General features: G+C 41.4%; 1 protein-coding gene across 6 annotated transcripts in view; it reads right to left on the bottom strand.

The window, feature by feature from the left end:
- The window catches only part of fmnl3 (formin like 3), a 38,864-nt gene that overhangs the window by 8,212 nt on the left and 8,945 nt on the right, over positions 1-21,707 (bottom strand). For 5 of the 6 annotated variants that reach the window (XM_023330824.1, XM_023330819.1, XM_023330813.1 and 2 more), the window contains exons 2-22: positions 14,143-14,226; positions 13,950-14,030; positions 12,498-12,574; positions 9,730-9,813; positions 9,196-9,342; positions 7,383-7,491; positions 7,143-7,219; positions 6,635-6,728; positions 5,882-5,956; positions 5,526-5,636; positions 5,292-5,441; positions 4,639-4,740; positions 4,063-4,420; positions 3,683-3,772; positions 3,466-3,590; positions 2,402-2,604; positions 2,020-2,323; positions 1,858-1,938; positions 1,631-1,760; positions 1,392-1,552; positions 1,131-1,232 (exon numbers count right to left, since the gene is read on the bottom strand). In XM_023330824.1, the coding sequence (XP_023186592.1) occupies positions 1,131-1,232; positions 1,392-1,552; positions 1,631-1,760; positions 1,858-1,938; positions 2,020-2,323; positions 2,402-2,604; positions 3,466-3,590; positions 3,683-3,772; positions 4,063-4,420; positions 4,639-4,740; positions 5,292-5,441; positions 5,526-5,636; positions 5,882-5,956; positions 6,635-6,728; positions 7,143-7,219; positions 7,383-7,491; positions 9,196-9,342; positions 9,730-9,813; positions 12,498-12,574; positions 13,950-14,030; positions 14,143-14,226 (2,745 nt within the window). The remainder of the gene's footprint in view (positions 1-1,130; positions 1,233-1,391; positions 1,553-1,630; positions 1,761-1,857; positions 1,939-2,019; positions 2,324-2,401; positions 2,605-3,465; positions 3,591-3,682; positions 3,773-4,062; positions 4,421-4,638; positions 4,741-5,291; positions 5,442-5,525; positions 5,637-5,881; positions 5,957-6,634; positions 6,729-7,142; positions 7,220-7,382; positions 7,492-9,195; positions 9,343-9,729; positions 9,814-12,497; positions 12,575-13,949; positions 14,031-14,142; positions 14,227-21,707) is intronic. The other variant, XM_023330854.1, reaches the window with a different exon arrangement.

Raw genomic sequence — 21,707 nt, 5'->3', positions numbered from 1 at the left:
AGCTAACAGGCTGTGCAAACAGAGCATTAACCAGAGAAGAGGCCAAGAGGTGACTCTGGAGGAGCTGTAGAGATTTGCAGATACTGGAGAGTAGCAGGAAAAAAAAGCCACTGTTGAAGGAAAGCTAGCGGACGTGCCGTTTAAAGTTGGCCACATGCCACGAAGAGGACGCAGAAAGCAGATCAAAGAACAAGCTCTGCTCATGCATGGAGGAACACTAACACTGCAAATCACATTGAACCAAGCACCGCCATTGTTACACATTGAGGGTGTAACAATGGGTGGTGGCATCATTTTGCTGTTGGCATATATTTGTATTAAGATCCAAGAATCTTAATACAAATATATGCCAAACTTTTCCTGATTTTAATTAGTAAAATATTTTCACTTCACAATTATGTGCGTCTTCATGATGGTCAATACAAAATCCCAGTAAAATAAAGTTTAGGGGAGTGAATACTTATGCTAGGTACTTTATTTACAAGCTTGTCCTTTTTAAATATCATTTATGGAGGACAGTGTGGGACAAAATCCAAAGTTTTTATAAAACATTAAATAAATTTGATTGATTAAATTTCCACTATATTGTGGTTTTTGTATTCATCAACATCTTTAAACACGACAACATTATTTCCAGGGTTCTGGTTTAGCATCGTTTATCCCAACGAAATTTTGGATTGTTGTCAAGGTTACCTTATGTGTCCCTCAGTAAGGACAAACCCAATAAATCTGGATTTACTGTCCAACTCTCTACATGAACTCAAACAGACACTTGTGTCCTTAAATCTGTATCTTGTACATTTCCTTAAGCAGATCCCATAAATCCAGTCTGAGAACAATCCCAGGATGTGTGCTGTGTGGCGGGGCCTGGGCGCGGCTGTCCGGGGTAAAAGCTCAGAGGTGGGGTGGGGGGCCAGTCTAAACACCACAGCTGCAACTCCAAAGTCAGCCCCAGCTGGTCTTTCCTGTTATTTGCCTTCAGACTACACGCCACGTCCTGTGGCACAAAGAGGCGGCCAAACTTCGCTCCTCTCTGCTCAGAGGCGGAGCTTAAAACAAACCAGGGAACTTCCCAGAAGAAGACCGCGGCATGTCAGCACACAGAGGCGAGGAGAGGTCGCCAGGCTCACCTTGTAGGCCTTGATGAAGCGCACAAACACGGGGAAGAACACTGAGGGCGGAGTCGTCTTGGCGCTCTCTCCAAAGTAGCTCACCACACTGTTGAAGGCTTCCTAGAATCGACAGGGATGAGAGTGGAAGCGCAATTTGTAAACACTGTTGAGTCAGGAGCAAACAGTGGTTATGTGCGAGACGTCAGAGAGCTGAAAGTGTGTTTTGTTTTCCCCCCCAGCATCTCTTTGGATACTTAGTGTGAGCTTTAGAATCAGTACCTCTGCCGTCTTGGAGTCCCGCTGCAGCTTGTCCAGCTGCGGATCGCTGGCCTGGACAAAACCTTTCAGCACCGGATGGTCATGGAGACTGCATTCCCTTCGGATCAGCTCCATGCCTTTGCCCAGCTCTCGAACGTCAAGCAACACGTTTTCCAGAGACACTGCACACAGTTTGAACGGGTCAGCAACTTTAAAGCCTCATCGACTAAAAACTCTGTAAAGGTTTGGAGCTTACTCACCCGCCGCAGCTTTATCCACAAAGTGCAGTTCATTGTAGAAGTTGGCCAGTTCTGGGTACTTCTCCTTCACAATAAGAGCGATGTAGTGGAGCAGAGTCATTTTCCTGTCTGTGGACTTTGTGTCCAACAGCTGCACAGCAAACAATATATAGAATGCATCATCAGCAAAACAACAAAAAATACAAAGCAATGTGCTGTTGGCTGAATTTTGCTTATTTAAAACTCACCAGATCAAGACTTTGTAGCTTAAAGCCATAAACACTCCCACGTTTACTGCTGTTCATGTAGTTTCCCAAAGCTAAGATGATCTAAAAAACAAACAGAATTATAAGTTTTTGTTACCCAATCAAACAAACCGCACAAAAGCCGCTACAGAAACCCTTGCCAACCTCTAGCATCCTCTTCAGCTTTGGCGAGGATTTCACCGAGCCAGACGCAGCGATGATGGCGTTGAGCTGCGGGGTGAGCATGCCAATGCTGTCTGCAAAGTTCCCGACAAAGGTGATGATGTTCATCCTCTGGGTGAGCCGCTCGATTTTGCTGAACAGCAACATGAAGCGGTCCTCCTCGGCCAGCTGGTCCAGAGGACGGCGCTCGCGCTCGTACTGACGGAGCACCTTCACCTCCGCCTCGGTGGGCAGGAAGCGCATCAGGCACTCCACAAAGTCCACAGGCAGAGCCTTGAGGTCAAACCTGTAAAATAGAACACTCATTTGTACCTTGTCCAGTGGGTAACCATTTTGTTTTGTTCAGCTTATTGGAGATGCGTACTTCTCAATTGCTTTGCAGATCTCCTCTGTGGTCTTGTTGGCTTTTCGCAGCGTGATGGCCAGGTTTTTAGACCGATTGGCGTCAAGCAGAGTGACTTTGTTTACCGCCTTCTGAGAGACCTTACTCTTTGTGCAAGAAAGATCCACAACAGGACCCTGGGCTCTCGTCTTAAACAACTCCTCGAACTTCTCCAGATCCAGCTCCTGCATGAGAAATACGTCATGCCTTCTGATTCTAAACAGATACGGAAAACCCATTTCAAGCCTCCATACTGAATGTAACTAAACCATTTTCCCCTCAGAAGTTAAAAAGCATAAAGAGGACAAAATGTGCTACAGAAAATTAAAGAATGACAGAATTATTTCCATTCATCACGCAGTATACTTACTACATTGTTGAATTTCAGTGCTTTAGTCACTTTCACATATACTTAAAAACAATTATCTAGGGAAGAAGACTGCTTCTACAAACACTGTTAGCCATAATACAACAAGGTGGAAGCATTTGTAAACGTAAAACTGACAGAGTGGGGTCAGCAGATGCTGAGGTGAACAGACTGTAGAAGTCACCCACTTTCTGCAAAGTAAACAGCAACAGGCCTCCAAACATCATGTGGCCTTCAGCAGCATAGTGCGTGCAGAAAATTTGATCCAATGGGTTTCTTTGGCAGAGTGGCTGCATCGAACAAGTGTAACACAAAGCTGGACTTTACTTCTCCTTTAGATTCAAGTGACTTTCAGTTTCTCATTTGACTGTTTGACTCTAAACTGTGCTTTTTTTCTGTAAGATAATCTGAGGTTCTAATAGCTTTTACGCAGCAGTCCCAACTTTATTTTACAACGGGTTTAATAATGATTTAGCTCAGAGGAACCTGAATTTTAGCCACTCATCCAGATTTACATTACCACAACAGATATTGAGCAGGATGATAAGGAAGATGTTTTTTTTTTGTTTTTAAATCAACTGATCTGTAACTGCTTCTACTGCCTCCAAAACATTTTAAACCAGAATGTTTTAAAAAAAGAAACCCAACAAGTAACAGAAGACTTCTCTTCTGGATGTACCTCCAGCACACGCTCATCATCGATCTCGTTGAAGACGGTGCCGTTGATCTGATTGGGCTTTAGGGCCGTCCAGTTAAATACAGGCAGACGGAACTTCGTCTTGATTGGCTTCTTGATTCTGATAGCTGTGGGGGGGATTTTAAACACACAAATGATGTTAAATTAGGCTGAAAATTGTTAGAACCATCCAAAACAAAGAACATCACATTGATCTCACCTGACAGACCCAGGGTCATGATGACAGAGGGAGAAGCATCTGGCAATGGAGGCGCAAGTGGAGGAGGAGGAGGCGGTGGAACTGGAACAGCTGTGATTAATGCAGAAACTAACATTAGAACAGTATGAGCTATATTTCCACTGATGTAACTTTTCTATTCAGTGCAAAATATTTCTTTTACTCCTAAATCAAACATGGTCTAATAATGTAACGAACTGAAAATACAGGAAACAGTTTTTTTTCCCCATTTCCTGGCTGGGTCAGCTGCACAGTGCTGTGACCTGTCACTTTGCTCTGGCATGAAAGAGTGTAGATCAGAGCTGAAACCAGATGCTCTCTGAGAGTGTAAAGTAAAACAAGAAAACTTTCACATGCATCACCTGAAGCAGAAGGCAGAGGAGGGGGAGGCGGTGGAGGCGGTGGAGGAGGCGGTGGAGCTTCACTCGCCGGTGGCAAGCTGGTGTCTGGTCCTCCGGGTTCCGTCAGCCCAGCCGTGGGACCGAACGTCAGCTGGCCAACGTTCCCCAAAGTGATCCCGATCCCGCCACCCCCGCTGCCCACGCCCAGCGGCTCGATGGAGATGTCGCCATCGGGCTTCTTGTGCAAACGGATGGTGCCTTGCTGCTCCAGCTCCAGCAGCCGCCGCTCGATGTTGACCTGCCTCTGGAACGCTGCATCCTTCTCCTTGATCATCCTCCTCAGGGTGTTAACCTGGGTGTTGGTCGATTCGTATGTCTCCTGAGCAGCCACCAGGGGGCGGTAAAGAGCACGTTATGAGGGCTCCGGCACTTTATAGAAACATCCTGTTTCCTTGTGACCTCATTTTTTTTCTTTTCATTTCAACTCATCACAAACAGATTATTTGCTCAAATAGAAAACTCTCAAAGCCACACTTAGGCAAAACGGCAAAAAAAAATAAAAATAAAAAAAATTACAGCATAGCAACCAGAGCTCACCCGTATTGCTTGCAGGTCTTTATCTTTCTGGATTAAAAGCTTCTCCAAATCTGCAACTTTCATCATCGTTTCATTCTCCACCTCCAGCAGCTTCTCAGTCACCTGAGAAGACGACACGGCAAGAGTAACAGAGTGATGAGAGGGCATCTTCCCCAGCTCTGCTCCCTTCTGGACACCGTATCATCAATAAGAAATTAGATATAGAACGATGCAGCATGATCATGACACAGCTTTTAGTTTTGATTTTGATGGATTCACACGTGCTGCTCTGGAATGCACCAAGAATCTTCACTCTGATCTTCCCCCACCATTCCTGACCCCTGAGAGCAGGGTTTGTTATGAAATTCCTCAAATGATGTCAGCGCTGCCTACGACCTTCTCCCAGTGAAGGAGGCCTTTAGCGCAGCAGCGTGGGATTGGAAAAAAAAAAACAAAAAAAAAAACACTGAACACAGCACGGCAAGGACAATAATAACATTGTTCCTCACACACTATTTTCCAGCATTCCCCCACCCAATTATTATCTCCAACCAGTTGTGAAAAGCAAACACAGAGTAGATTTCTAATTACCACATTGAGACAGCCAAGTTAAGTAGGCACAACAGCGGGCACCGAGAGCAGCGCTGGTGGTCCAGACTGGGTGGTGCACTTACATGGGACAGGTGCTCCTCCAGCTCCTCCACCTTCTCCAGAGCCGCATTTTTCGTCTCGGCGTCCTCCAGGAGGCCACCCACGTCAAACACGTTGTCCAGGTAGGCCTGGATCTGCACTGACAGCTTGTCGCTCTCCGTGTGCTTCGATTTCTGACGTTAACAGGGCCAGTTAGGAATCAGCGAAATCTCTGTGAAATTTTAAATGTTTTGGCTCAGAATTAATGGTTTCCTTACCTCTAGGTATTCATCAAGTCCCAGCTTGGTGAATTCAAACTGCAAATGGACTCTGAAGTTCATGTCTTCGACTGAGTGGACCACGATGTTAATAAACTGCATGCACGCAACCTAGGCCACAAATGCAAACACACCGAGACTCCATTTATACCTGGTACTGTGATCTGTATCTGGATAATGACACCAAATCCACAGAGTCTTGTATTAACACCTGCCATTAAAATGAGTTTTTATTTGTGTAGAGATCCCAGTACGAACCGTATTTCAAGTTAATACCAACTAGAAACAGAGTATTTTATCAAAACCTATGTTGACACTAAAAGAAACATGTATGGGTAAAGCACAGCTTTTCCTACCATGAAGTCGATGTTTCCCTCCTCACTACGAAAGTAATCCATCAGTCTCTCGAAGCGATGCTTCTCTTTACAAACCTGAAATGAAAAAGGTGCAGCAACATGATTTTTGTGAAAAGTTTGTAAGAGACCAAATTTGGGTCTTCGGTGTTTGTGTTCTGCTTGCAATATCCAACATGCCAGCAATAACAAATAGTCTATTACGTTTAAGTTGGGTATTATGCACATAATAAACAACAATTTACATGTTGAACTTTTTAAATGTATAAAAAGTGCTAAAACGCTGGCAACATCTTTTAGTGAACATTACAGCAACATGTTCACCAACATGTTGTGAATTTGCTCTGTATGTAAATATTTCACATTAAAAAGTGCTTTTTAAAAAAACTATATTTTACGTTCACTATCCCTAAATTTATATCCACGGCAATATGCAATATTGTACTTTGAAGACAGATAATTTGAAAAGCATCAATTTCTTTCAGCTGGGAATTTCATCTTCTATGGAACCTTCTTTAATTAAAAAAAAATCAGATTTAAAGTTGGAAGTTTCAAATAAACAATTTTTTATGTTCATAAAAAATATCCATAATAAATAACTTGTTTTTATGGACATTTATTAAACAGTAACCTGCTGTTCTTTTAGAAAGCAGTAGATGGCAGTAGTTTGAACTCCCTGTCCTACACTATAGATTAAAAATACACAAGTAGAAAGAAGCAAGTCTTTAATAATCATTTCAAAATTGCACTAGGCACCTCTTTGAAGTTATCAAAAGCTGCAAGGATGATTTCATGACCTCCTCGAACAAGACAGACAGCAGCAAGGAGCTCAAGGACCAACGCTTTCGTCCTGGAAGTGGAAGAGAATCTCATAAATACAAGACATTTTAAACTAACACTTTTTAAAGCTACTCAGAAATTTAAAAAAATATATATATTAATATAAAGAACATTAAAAAGTTATAAGTTAGAATCCACATCCAGTATTAAACAAAACTAGTTGTTTTGTTTTATTTTGACTGATTTTTCAACGTTTGACCTCATACTCTTCATTATAAAGTGGTCAGTGCTGTGGTTCACCACTAATCTTTCTTTAGTAAACATTCCTTTTACAGCCTGCAAGCGTGCCTCTGATCCTCGACTTCAGAGAGAAGCCGAGCCCCATAGAGAATGAGGAAGCATATCAGATGAGCTGGCTGCACGGTTTCACCTATTGTTCAACCCGGCCTGGCTGTTGGGGCCCCGGGACTCCTCAGGTTCTTACCGTGGGTTCTTATTGTTCAGGCTGAGAGCGATTTCATTGACAGCATGTGCATGAGACATGACCATATTGAAGCCATACTGCATGGAGAGACAGAGAAACAGTGAGCAGGATGTGGTAAGAAAAAAAAAAAATTATGTGTTCAACACTTGACAGCACAGGAAACGCATCATCCCATCCGTGTCAGACTGTGCACCACACAGGACTGTGCAACGTGAAATGCAGGTGCAGCCGCTTGTATACCTGATAGTTCATGATTGCTCTCAAGCACATGATGCACACATGCACATCATCTTTTTGGCTCACGAGCCTCGAGTTCTTGATGGTTTTGCTGTTTGAAACGGATCCATTGCTGCAACAGATGGAATAAAGTTACAAGTTGAAATTGTCCAGTGATTTATTTGAGTTCAGTTATGTATATATATATATATATATATATATATATATATATATATATATATATATATATATATATATATATATATATATATATATATTCTTGCTGATTGTCTGCCTTCCTCATGACTTGGTATGAGAGTGGCTCATAGAAAGTGAGAAGTAGAAGTCCCGGAGAACAGGGACAAAAAACACTTTTTTGAGGTCGCAGATGCATTATGGGAAAGGTTTGGTTTCCTTTCTGCTGCCAGGCGACCGAAATGTGAGATCACACACAGCTGTTATGCAAATGTACTGCAAAGTCATCATATGTACAGTACATATACTTTTACTTCACGCTTTTCCGTTAATTTTTTCTGGTCTATTCATTAATATCTCAATATGTACAGGTGCAACTCTGAATTAGAATCAAATCAAAAGTAAGTTATTTAATTAATTCAATTTAAAAAGTGAAACAAATTTATGATAGTAAAATCATTACAAATATACAGTACAGACCAAAAGTTTGGACACACCTTCTCATTGAATTCAATGAGAAGGTGTGGTTTGGACACACCTTCCAAGGTGTGACCTTCTCATTGAATTCAATGAGAAGGAGTGTCCAAATCTTTGGTCTGTACTGTATGTCTACAAAAAGGCTTATTTTAGCATAAATTTGGTTCGATGAGGAGTGGAATATAACACGAGACCCAAGAAATGAAGCGGTGCAGTACATTAGCGGTGGACCCCAAACTGTTGGAGCTCTACTGCACTACTCATCATTCCAAAAGTCCAGCACTATTCACAATTGACTCAATTCTGTTGTTAACCCAACTGCTTGTGCAACTTTCATTTTACTGCACTTTTTCTGTCCACTTTGCTCTCCATGTTATGTTTGGATATAGCACTGTGAATAGGCAGCTTCTAGTACAGTCAGTTTTTGCTCTACAGGTCATCAGAATTCATGATTGTGTCGATCATAACACGGCTGGAGCAGAACATTTTTGTGTTGAAAATATTTTGTCTTCTTTTTTGGTTTGATGCGATTCTGCAATTTTCTGAAAAACCAAATTCTAGGTTTTTGTAAACGTAAGCTATGATCTTCTATATTTATAGAATTAAATATATTACTGTTGTGCGTAATGAAACTATCCAATAGGTTCACTTTTTTAACTGAATTCCTGACATGAATTATATTTTGATCATATTCTAATTTATTGAGATGCACTTTTTACATAAGGTTATGCTAAAGCAGTTTTTATCTAAAATGTTACATTTATAAAGCCTCATATTCCACTCAAATATGCATTCTCATCACCCCAAACATCCAACTTTTCTTTGTCTCTTTGGTATGCTGCAGTGATGAGGAGAACTGCCAGACATATGCTGCTGCTAACAGCTGGCTCTCATCTGTAGACGGAGAGGATGCACATCTGGCTGGATGAGCCATTAACAATGAGATACAAAGTTCTAAAGGTCAAAGATGCTCAGCTTCTATGTTTGATCGAATTTATGCATAACAAGACCGAGAAAGCGATAACCTAACCCCATAACTTATCAAAGCAGACTCCTGAGAGACAACAGCCCTGAGACTTGCATGCTAATTCATGTTTACAGCATTCAAGGGGAAAGCACAGAGAGCCAACAAGAGGGCGAGCTAAAAGCGGGGGAAGTTACGTACCGCAGGACAGACTGGCGGGCAGAACGCACCAGCGTGTTGCAGAAGGGTTGGGCACCCGTATGGTGCAGATCCTCTATGGACCTGCTCCATGATTTAGCTTTGTCCAAGAAGCCATCCTCCCCATTTTCCAGCCCCTCAAAATCCAACCTGGGCCACGCACAGACAGACAGAGGAAGCCAACAACAGAGGCACGGGGGAGGGAGACGAGGGATGAGGGAGGCAAAGTTAGCGAGACAGCTTGGTAGAAAGCCAGGCGTTATCAGGAGTACTGAAGGAAGGGAAGCTGCATGATGAAGCTTAGCACAGAGATTCATTTCAGGCAACATGTAGCTCGAAGCTAAACCATGTAGCAACTGTCCAGATGTACATTCGCACTGCAACAAAGCTTTTAAAACAGTCCAAAAGAAGACATTTCAGATGCACAGGCAGCATCCCCACAAGCTCTACAGGACACAGCAGCTGGATTCCAGGCCAATCCCAGTTCCTCAGGAAAGGTTTTAAACCGGAGAGGTGTGAAGGTGTGGGTGTACTCACATGACAGCACACTGGGCAAAGGAGAGGTACTCAACCAGGACATCAAGACCTCTGTTCTCGTCATTGAGGAACTCCCTGACCCACCTGTGATGCATAAAAACACAGAGGGCTCACCAAACCAGGAACACGCTTTCACAATACACTGAGATCTGCTCTTGACATTTTAATTGCAAAAATATAACAAACAAGTAAGAGAGACTGAAACTCTAGAAACTTTAGAAAGAAAAAGGGAAATGTAACAGATTCAAGGCTGAACAAAGGCTGCAGAAGATGACAACAATTCATCACAATTTACAAAATGAGATGTTGTTTTAAAAGGTTGTGGACTAAAATGACTCAGTGCAAGAGTAATGAATTGAATTATGGATGATACATGTAAATAAATACTGTAGCTACAGTTTATGTATGCAATTAAATGTAACACAATCCAATCAAGTATCTCTGGCAAGACAAAAAAATGTTTACAGATGCCATTCTGTCACTGTGACTGGGGTTGAACACGAGAAAAATAGGCAAACATTTAATTCTCAAAATGTGCAGAGCTGGTAGATCCACACAAACTACCAGTTCCCTCCCATTTTACACTTGTAAGCTACTTTCTGTTGGTCAATCATAGGAAGTCCCAGTAAAATAGATGAAAGATGGGATTGTAATATGCTAAAATGTGAAACATCCAAAGGGTAAAAAAAAATACTTTGGCAAGATACTGCATATCACAGTAGCTTTAGAGAAAAATAGAAGCAAAGTTTATCATGTCTTTGCATGTAGATGAAGAATAGAGAGGGTCCAAGTTAATAATGTTTGAGGTTCATAAATTAAATCTAATATTTTTTTATGAAAGCAAGTTCCCTAAATACCCATGGGAATCTCAGGCGAAAACCATGGCTGTATTATTATTCTTCCTTGCAGCAGACAGACTATAAAGTAAATTTGATATTTAATCAGATTAATCTGGACTATAAGGTGCAGAGATTAGATTAAAACCAAGGTCTGATCATTTTCAAGACATATGCTTACAAATTAGTACAGAGTTATTTACTACTTTATATCAAAATCTACAACATGGAACAAAGTTTTGTAAATCCTGCTTAAAAGGAAAATATAGACAATAGAATGATTAAGATACATATATTTCTAAGACCCCCAGTACACTGTATTTGTAATGTCTTTAGTCTTCTACATAGAACACAATGATGTTTTTCTAATTAATTTTCTGTTTTAATTCTTTAAGACATGATAGCCCCTATTCCTGCTATTTCTTATGTAAATGTGTCATATGATAAGGTCAAGAGAAGAAAAGTCTGTACTACAAATTAGCTGCTTTTATGTAGTTCATGATCAGACTCTTCTACAGAGTTTTATTTGACCTTTCCTTACAAGATTACAACTTTAAACAAGGTTGACAGTTTTCAGTTTCCTTTGCAATGGGAATTAAGTGCTTTCAGCTTTGTTTCAATAACTTTTCAGCTCGTCTACAACCCGTCAGGTTAAATGTCACACTGCGATTCTTCCTAATTCTATAAACTGTTTAAGCAATTCCTGCGTTACGCCAAAGTATACATCGCAGAAACAACTAGAATAACACCAGACAAATGCTGAAGATATTTTCCAAGATGTTTTCCCCGGCCAGAGTGAAAGAATTGGGGGAAAAAGGTCCGCGGAAACAAAATGCTTCAGATTTCCAGGGATAGAAACCAACTCTAAACAAAGGAATTCCCATTGCACCCAGCAAAAGAATGCGGAGGGCATATGGCAGAGAAGTGGGCTCAGGTCGAAGCCCCTGACACTCCACAATATTTAGTCTGCCTCCCCCGCAGATCCCTGCTCTGCTCCTCCCCATTTTCTTCAGGAAACTTCAGGGGGGCAGGATTTGGGTAAAAGGTTCTTAAAATAGTCCCGAAACGCTGGATATGATTACCGGCTGCTAGTCATCCAATGGATAAGCCGGGCTGAAAACCAATAAAGACCCTCAAATGAAGCGGAGAGAAGGAAAGAGGGGTGAGAAGAGGAGCAGAGGAAAAAAAAAAAAAAGAAAGGCAAAGATCATCAGCTTATTGTCCCAACCTCTGTATCCCTTCTAGCCTGTGACCCCCTCACTCTTTCCTCTACATCTGTCCAATTAGTTACCAGTTCTGATTGTCTTGGCAATGCCAGTAATAACACACAGTATGGCCCAGGATTCTCTCGCTCTCACACACAGAATAAACCAACATCTGTTACGCTCAGTCCCGCCCACATAAGTCTTCTGAAAATATTTCTCTTGGTTGTCTTTTGTGCTTTTTTTTAATGCTTTAAAACTGATGTTTACTCGCTTTTTATAGGGTCAGGATCAGTAAAAAGGAAAAAAAAACATCATAGTTTAAATGTTGCAATTGCTCTACAAATTAAATAAATGAAATGCCCACATAGAAAACTCTCTTTGTGTTTCTACTGCCGTCCACTGTGTCCAGCTATCCCATGGTCAGCCTGGCTTCCCGTCCTTCTGGCGAGAACAACAAAGCTTCCTGCTTAACAGTGTGGAGGCATCACAATGGCTACCATCTGGGCATTATGAGGACCAGCTCCATGAGGCAGAGCTGCAGACCTTGGTAAGTTAGAACAATACGTGGAGATCTGGACACTAAAGCTCTGGGACAGTGTAGCAACCCACAAAGGAATAGTCTTTACAAAAGAAAAACTGTAAAACCCCCCGGTTTCCCTCCATCCACCAAGCTTTTAGCACCAGTAAATACAGCTGTGCAATTCATCAGAAGATAAGAGCTGATTACCCAATGTGGTTGGTCCGCAGTGATATCTCCAGCTCCCTCAGGACTTTTGTGGATTCCTGCACACGCCGACGAAATTTCTGATAAACACAACAAAAACAGAGTTAGCCGCAGATTCATCATCATAACAAACTGTTATTTAATGGGTAGTGACAGATTACACATTGCTTTAAGATAATACTCCACCCATGCACACTCTTACACATTCATCTCTGATAAAGCTTGCTGTCTACAGTGCCTTACAGTATTTGTACCCTTTGACATTTTGTGAAATTACAAATACAACTTTCAATGTTTTATATTTGGATTTTATGTGATAAAACTCAGAAATCATTTTGAAGTAGAGAAAAAAAAAAGAAATACAGCGCTTTCAAAAATCTTTTCAAAACTATATCTGAAATGTGTGGTGTGCATTTGCATTTAGCTTCACTGAGTCTATACATTGCAGAACCAATTTGCTTATCTCTAAGCCGCTCAATCTTTTACAGTCCTAGCTTTTGGCAGCCTTGCCAGGTTTTCTTCCAGGATTGCTGTGCATATACAGTATCTCCATCCATCAGTTTCCCGCAGCATGATGCTTCCACCACAGGTCACATTGGGAAGGTGTGCTCAGTTTAGAATAGAATAGAATAGAATTCAACTTTATTGTCACTGGACATGTCACAAGTACAAAGCAACAAAATGCAGTTTGCATCCATCCAAAAGTGCACGGTTAGTTTTTCTTCACACAGTGTTTTGCGCACAGGCTCAAGAAAGTTGATTTTGGTCTCATGTGACCAGATCACCTTCGTCCACACGATGGCTGAGTTGCTGACATGTAGCAAAAAGCCAAAAGAGCCAACGGAAATGCTTCTCTGTTTATTGCTCTCCTTGCCCAGAGTGTGCAGTTTAGGACGACAGCCATGTTTAGACACGTCTGCAGATGTTTCACGCTGTTCTCACTTTTGGATGATTGACTGAACAGTGTTCAGTGATATGTTCAAAGTGTCGGACACTGTTTTATAACCTAACTTTGATTTAAACTTTACCAGAACTGTCTCCCTGACCTGTCTGCTGCATTCCTCCTTTGTTCATTATTGTTCTCCAACTTCTGCACTGCCTTGACAGAACAGCTGTATTTATAATGACATATACACTCACAGAGATGTGGTTTATTTTTAGGGGTATCAGAACGCAGGGGGTTAAATACTTATGCATGCCACACTTTTCAGATGTTTATATTTAATAACTTTTGAAATGTTGTTCTATTATATAAAATAAAAATGAAATATATTGATGATTCTGGTTAGAATGTGACAATGGTCAGGCATTCCTGCAAGACACAGAGTCATCCAAGCTATTTGTAAACAAACTGGACCAGAAGCAGATTTCGTTCTTTAGTTTGTTTAGTTGCTTTGTTGGATTTGCCAAAAATCTGTGCAGCTCCACTCCCAGACAACAAGTTTATGTTCCCACCTTTCGTGTGACTCCTGGGTCCAAGTATCCTCGGAGCTTCTGGATGTAGGTGTGCGGGGGGTTCTTCACCTGAAACCTCTCCTGAAAACACAACAGGGAATTGAAATGGGAGTTCACTCCAGGCAGAGTTGCACAGGCAGCTGTACGCACAGCGTCAGTGCAGGTTTAGGAAGCAGCAATAGCGTAAATTCACCTGATCGCAGATCAAATCCCATTTCTTCTCATTGTCGTACTGCCTGAGGAGCCGAGCTTTGTCCGGAGGCAGATTCATCGAATTCTGGAAAAAAAACAGAAAATCTGGGTATTAATTTCACGCATGGCAACAAATGTACGTTTTCTCTATTTTCCCTATTTATAGCAGCGCTGTGCAGAGGCCTGTGGCGCCAGTAGCTGTACACGGGACAGAATTTTGGACTGTGACCTCACTTCCTGTGTTGACTCCGCATCCTGTTGCAGGAGATGATCCGCATCTCCTTCAGTCTGAGTGTCGGTTTGTTTTTCACCACAACACGCCGCTATCAGAGCCCAGGCTCATTGCCAGACCTGTTATCTAAAGCAGCCGTGAAAAAGGAAAAAAAAAGAAAGAAAACACTTCAACACCGTAGGAGATGTCCAGAGGCTGCCTGTTTACTGGGCTCAAATTAAACTTTAATTGCTTCAGTTTGTTTTCCTAGACCGCAGCATTTAAGGAGCCTATGTCCGCATGACAACCGTGGAAGAAGAAAAAAAAAAAACACACACACACATCTATATAAGCTGACTGTATGACAGAAGCTTTAGACTGATTGCTTCCTTCTGAGCCAAATGCTTGTAAACAGGGATAGACAGGGGAAAATCTTAAAAATGAGGAAGCGCAACAATAGGAGGGATTCTGACAGTGTCTGAAACTGACCGCTTCAGCAGTTCTTCTGAAGAAGAAAAAAAGAGAAAAAGAAATTTCATTTTCCTCTTTGCTCAATGAACCGTCATTCATCCAAGGATCAACTACATGACACAGGCAAAGCCACAAACTGTCTGTCGGCGTGACTTCTTAACCTGCAGCTATAATTCAGTCTGCAGAGCTCTGCTCCCTCCAGATGAGAGCTCTGCTCAGAGACATTTTTTCCCCCCATTGGAAGATTAAATTTTTTTTTTTTTTAAAAGACTGTATATTTGTTGCTAAGACAACCACCCCTGTCGCCGAAAAGCAGCACAACGTCACTTGTGACAGTTTCATAGTTAATTTCCCAAGGAGACACTTGGTTGCTCATCCTATCAATAAAACATGAGTAATTTTGTTTTGTAAGGAGCGAAGTTGGTAACTAAGGCGTGACTGTGGTTTAAGAGCTAATGACTGCAGATTTTCATGAGCATAGATTTATGTCACAAGGTTCTATAAATATACAGCAATAGAAAAAAAATGTATGAGAAAGCTTCGAGAGGCTTTAACTGGGTGGAAAACCGTGCCAAGACGTGGAATATTTTGACTGGACTTAAAGCCTCTTGCAGAAGAGAGGGTGGGGAGAGAAGCGACATGCATACCAGATGTTCAGAATTACAGAAGGAATGTGTCCTGTTTATAGTGGTAGTTTATGGCAGTAAACTTTCTCTCTTGTCTGAAGCTCTTTTCTTCTTTTTGGGGGAGAAATGTCACCTTCGGCAGTCTGAGAAGGCTTCCGCTCGCAGCAGAGGAGCGGAATCTCCCAACCGTATGTTTCTCTGATAAACCGTCTGGACGGATTTTGAACTGCACTGCCACCACACACAGTCAAATGTGAAATCTTTTTCCTGTTTTTTTAAAACTTTTTTATTTTCTTGATGCAACTTTTATGTTTCCATCTACCACTTTATCCAAGACTGAGAGGAGGGGGTGAAAGGTCAAGGAGGGGCTTAAACCCAGACACACCTCTCACCGGCGATCCTCATTAGCTCGTTCCAGAGGCACAGTAGGCGTTTCAAGGCCAGAGAGACATTTATTGCTTCAATGTGATATTAAAGCAGCCAACGTACAGAGGAAGCTAAGTTTAATTGCTTCCATCTCGGATCTCCTTCATTCGGTCAGAACCTGCAGTCATATAATGAATTAAAATGTGAGTTCTGATAAGCCTCCTTATTTGTCAGATTAAAAAAAAATCTTCACAATTACCAGATGTTCAATACTTGAAACATCAACCTGTGTGCAATTAATTTACATTTGCTTCACTTAGTGAAGTGAGATACTTTACTAAGCCAAAAATCTAATTTATTGAATATTATTATATATCTCACCTCCATAGATGTAGACTGATCTTTCTTTCTAATGTAGACTGATACATAAATCGAGAGCTTTACTTTTGGCTCGGTTCTTTCTTTCTAACGATGAACTAAAGCAGGACTGGGCAGCCCTCTTGCAGCCAGCCTTTGGAGGATAGATGTAAATTTAATGCTTGGTGGTCTGGCTTTGTTTATGGGGCCTCTGTGGATGCAGCCAGAAACAGAAACAGGGAGCCTCCTTTAAATCTTCACATGGGAACTCCACCTTTAGCGAGGCAGGATGGTGACAGACAAGGGTGGAGAGTCGCAGGGACGTGGAGGTGAAATGTAAAGTTTCAAATTTTCTAGTATGATTTTAAGTGAAGTACTGAGATTATTAGAAAACAAAGACAAGGATTTTTTCTTTTCCGTTTTGCAGCACTGATTAAAAAAAACCCCAAAAAAACATAACGTTGCAATTGAAACTTCATTTAAGTTTAAAAAAGGAGCAGATGTTGTGCTAAACCACACAACGTAATCTGAGTGAAGATCACTGTTTGGGCTATGCTGGTGCTGCCAAAAATGTTCATTGCTCCCAGTATTACTTGAAGGACATTAATGAAAGGTTACAGATGGCATCAAAGGTCGGTCAGTTCTGGCCAACATTAAACCAACTCAAACAAAAATAAATGAAGGACAATTGCGCCACAAAATATTTATAAAAAGCACAAACCAGAACTAACATAGCACAATTGATTGACACCAGCTGTGTTTGGTTTAGGTCATGTGCTTGGCCAGGATGACCTTTGATGACCTCTGCAAGCTTCTATTGATGTCTTTAAAAAGGATCGCAGCACAAACCAGCACAAGCAGAAATTCTTATAACCTTTACAAAAGTTTATAGAATGTGGAGTGGCCAAATGTGCAAAGCTAAAATCTAACAGGCATATTTTCATGGAAGTGTAACCAACCCTTCAAAATGACTACCACTACAATAACTCTAATGCAGCTTTGTTTTTTTATCTTAGACCAATTAATTTATGTCATCTTTTATTTCAAAGTCGATTTTTTAAGCCTGTCCTCCTTCCTGATGTATCCATGTATCCATCCCTTAATAGCTGATGTTTTTGTGGTGTTTTCTTCTTTATTTTTGACAAAACCTATAGGTCATTTTACAAAAGCTATATTTTGCTTAAATATTGAGAACTTGTTCCTCTTGGCTTCAAAAAGCTTTTTGAGAACTTCTGGATAAATACTCTAGGATCTGTCCAACCCTGAAGACTGCTTCCCTTTGTTTTTCTGGCCAGTGCGTTCTCAAGTAGAACTGTAGGGCAAGGAAGCGAAGAGGAAGGTCTCTTTTTGTAGTAATTCAATTCTGACTTACTGGAAAACATGGAGACCAGATGCACAGAGAGATACTCGTCCATTTGGCAAAGACAAAGGAACAAAGGAAGCATAACATGCGTATTGTTTTGGTGTATGACTGGATGATTTCACATATAGAACTATTCATTAGAGGCAAAAACATGGAAGTATTTGACTGATGAGCAATTAATGCATAATAGAATCTCATAACAATTCAGAGAGCTGTCATATAGTGATATATGAGGTATTTAATAATGTCTGTGGGAGGTTTTGGTGGTGTAAACAAACACAGGTGAGAGCGAGGAGCCACAGGTGTTATTAACTCCACTGTAAGACGTTTGCTTGCAAACAATGGAGGGACAGAAGTCATAGGAGAGGTTTCCTTCCCGACAAGATTTGGGGAATTTGAGCCAAGTAACCCAATTTAGCTAATTTCATTTCACTTTCTCCCACAGCGATGCTATCTTTCACTTCCTGTGTTTAGAAGGAGCTAAAAGAGGTCATTTTATGTGGGAGAGTGAGCAGCAGCACTTTAAAAAGTTTAAGATCCATTAGCCCATTTTAGGAGAAAAACATTACAGAAATGCCAAAAATGTTTGTGCTTGTTATGTTGCCCACGTATCCTCTGCTCCCAGCGCAGCCTTTCCTGCTGGACCTGAATCTGAAGCGTACAAAGGATCCAGTGTTGGGCTTTGTTCTGATTTGATGTTCTGCCATACCCATCCTTTTGACATTTGAGCTAATTTTTGCCCCCCTCCTTCATGTGGAGTCACTAACAATAGCAGGTGGGTAGGGTCAATTTATACCCTCTGGTCCTTTTTATATAGTAAAACGCATTACGCGGCACAACCGGACGGACTGGTTTTAATGTCAATTCTCCCACTTAAGCAGAATGAAAGTCATGGGTGGGTAAAAGATGAATACTGCTCAACTTAATTTTCCGGACTAATGGGTTAACAGATGATTCAGTACAATTGGTTTGTGGTAGCTATTGTAAAATGAATGAAAAAGAACCCACATCATCTAGACACATGGTTGTTGTAAAGCAAACGCCTACAAGCCGACCAGGTGAGGGTGTAACTTCTAAAGCAGGGGGATATTGGAGCCGCTAACAAAGGAAAGTTTCAAAGAGAGAGCAGTTTAAGTAGCTCAGAGAGTCATGTTACTGGTTAAGGAGGCGAGTAAAGCTACCAAGGACACGGCGGAGCACTTAAGTCACACGCTGACCCCCAGGTCCCAGCGCAGATATCCGACTCTACGGAGCAGCTCCATCTGCCCCCTCCGACCGGACAGCCGCCTAACCTGAACTGATTTACAATCAGCCTTGAGATGAGTTTATGACCGGCAGCTGGAGCTAGAAGCCCCCCAAAAGATACAAATGGAGAGGAGTGACAGAATGTTTCCTCCTTGACCTCGAGTGAAACATTTCCTGCCAGAAATACTGTACACGTACACTGAGCCAATAGCAAATACACAACAAAAGCTTTTAGGCTCTGCCTTATCCACCCCTGGCCAAAATGCTTCCTCTTTCACAATGTGTGTCTATATCTAATTTGATAGGCTTTGAGGGCTAGACTTGGCTATCATCGGCTCACTGGGAAAGGAGTGGGTGGCTGGAGAGCTCACCGTGCTGGACAGAGCCGCTGGCAGTCCAGACACTAAAGTCTCTCTGCTCATCAGGACAGAGTCCAGGGAGGAGGGACCAAAAAAATCACATCAGATATAAGCTTACTGTGAGATGTATGATTTCTACATACATCAGTGAACTGAGAATAATTTCTACAGTGATTGCAAAAGTATTCATTGGATTTTAGGTCTATTTTACAGCCTCTATCAAATCAAAATCGATACATACCGCGATAGACATATAATTAATACCAACAGATAATACATCTGATAGAATATACAATCTATAGCTTATTCACTTTTATCCAGAACGGCACAGCACTCTGGGGAATGTAGGCAGAGGAAAGACTTTACCCGCACTGCCAGCTAAGCAAGGTTGGTGGCATCAACTAACTCACTCAACTCTTTGGTCACCTAGCAACTCACTTGCATTTTGGTTACCTAGCAACAAATTGTTGAGTAACTCATAACTGCTTAAAAATAAAAGACAACAGTGTGGAGTGAAAACTGTGGATAAAAGAGTTAGGTCTGCCACCAGTTTGGCAGTATTTCACACTTAAAACACAAAAACTAATCAATAATTATTATGACATGAAATGCTTATTAATCAGGCATTTTTCAGCCAAACTCTATCTACTCTGTCAGGTTTTCCTCAGCCTGTATTTAACTCCTTCCGTCCTTTATTCAATCTGACCAGATTCCTTGTCCCTGTTGAGATAAAAGCCAACCCTCAGGATGATGCTGCCACCGCTATGTAGCACCAGGGAGAATGTTGGTGTGTTCAGAATGACGATGAGCACTTCTACTCTTCCACCACATGTATTAGAAGAGTACAAAATGTTCAGTTCTGCTCTCATCTGACCAGTCTACATCTTTGAGCTCATTTTATAAACAGGATTTCTGCTTATGACAGTAAGGGTGACTGAACAATAAATGCATATTCCACTTGTGACATTTTGCTTATTTCTCTTCCGCTATTGGTCGTTCACGCAGAACTCCAATCAAATACATTTAGTTTCTTTTTGTAACATGACAAAATGTGAAGACACTCAGGGGGTGTGAAAACTTTTGTAAAACTAATTATCTGCAGTAGATTACCAATAAAAATATATACATTTAAAAAGTGTTTCTATAAGAAACAAAAACATCATTGGGAAATTTGCCTGCATAACAGTGCAGTCATTAATCAGTGAGTACCATAAATGAATAAATGGTCAAGAAATAAAAATACTGAAGCATTCCATAATGAGTAATATAAGCTCTGCGGATCTGTGTTCCCAGCAAAAACCAGAAAAAGAAGCCAACAAGGAGGCAAAGAAAACAGTAGGAATATGTTGAGCTGGCATAATACTTAAGCATAATAAGCAACCCTAGAATGGAAAGTGATGCCCAGTCCCCACTAAACCAGAAATAACTGGAAGCAGTTCAAGATAAACGTGTCCTTCTGGAAAAAATAACTTCGACGAGCCTTGAGAAGGACAGAAAGAGGTAAACATAGAACTAGCTTTTGGATATTTGCCTGACGTAGCGTACATGTCTCACACTGACTGCACAGGAGACCATGACTCCATGAGGTGGGCTGATCAAATTGAATGACCATCATATTTGATATCATTGGTGTGCATCAGACTTTATGACAGACTCTAACGTCCAATTTTATAATAATGGATGTTTCTGTCAGCGCTGCATGTTTGGATAACTCCTTTTCCGTTGCAGTGAAACACAATGACAGGAGACAGGATGGGAGCTTCAGCTGTTGCCGTCACAGAGCTGCAGGGACTTCCGCTAACTCTTCAGGAAATCAAAAAGCCGCTTCGGGTAACTTTGGGTTTGCTCTGCTGCGGGGTACATGCGGATCTGATACATCCACTGTCGCAGCGAGTTTGTTTTAAGTGTAATTTCAGCGCCTTGTCCAACTCCGGGGTAAGGTCTCACTGAACCGAAAGCGACAGAGCAGAGTGTGAGAAAACACGGCCCCCCTTTCTTCAGAGCGGACACCCGATCGGCCTCCTCGCTCTTTGGCGAGGTAACCCAAACCAGGCGAGGATAACAAAGCGTGCACACACAGAGATGCTGGAAGGAGGGGACAGCAGCGAAGTGCACACTACCAAACCAAAAAACACAAGAAACAGAGAGCGTCGCTCATTCTGATGCTGGGCTTTCTGTACAGATATATGCAGGATTAAGAAACAATGGTGTAGGTGTTTATGGGAAAAAACAGAACAAGAAGGGGAAAAACCGCCATCAGAGCGCAAATCAAAATAAAACCACTTCATAACTTCTGATTAACTCCCTGACCTTTCACTATGAAGGTAAAATGCATAATGCAAAAACATCTAAGACTTTATATTCATTTTAATCACACAGAAAAAAAATTATCCTCAGATGTCTAAAGGTCATGTTCAGCACCTAAAGGATTGTTTCTAAACAAAGTTTCATAAGGGAGGACAAATAAAGGTAAAAAGGGTCAAACTTTCACTAAACTGTGTCCATCTGAAATTATGGGCTGCTTAAACAATGTTCTATCAAGAGCTTACAGTTGCACTGCCAGGTTTT

Source organism: Xiphophorus maculatus, chromosome 1 (genome assembly GCF_002775205.1).
Source record: "Xiphophorus maculatus strain JP 163 A chromosome 1, X_maculatus-5.0-male, whole genome shotgun sequence".
NCBI classification, from domain to species: domain Eukaryota; kingdom Metazoa; phylum Chordata; class Actinopteri; order Cyprinodontiformes; family Poeciliidae; genus Xiphophorus; species Xiphophorus maculatus.
The sequence above is the reverse complement of the archived record's forward strand: the minus strand, read 5'-3'. Positions and strand labels throughout refer to the sequence as shown.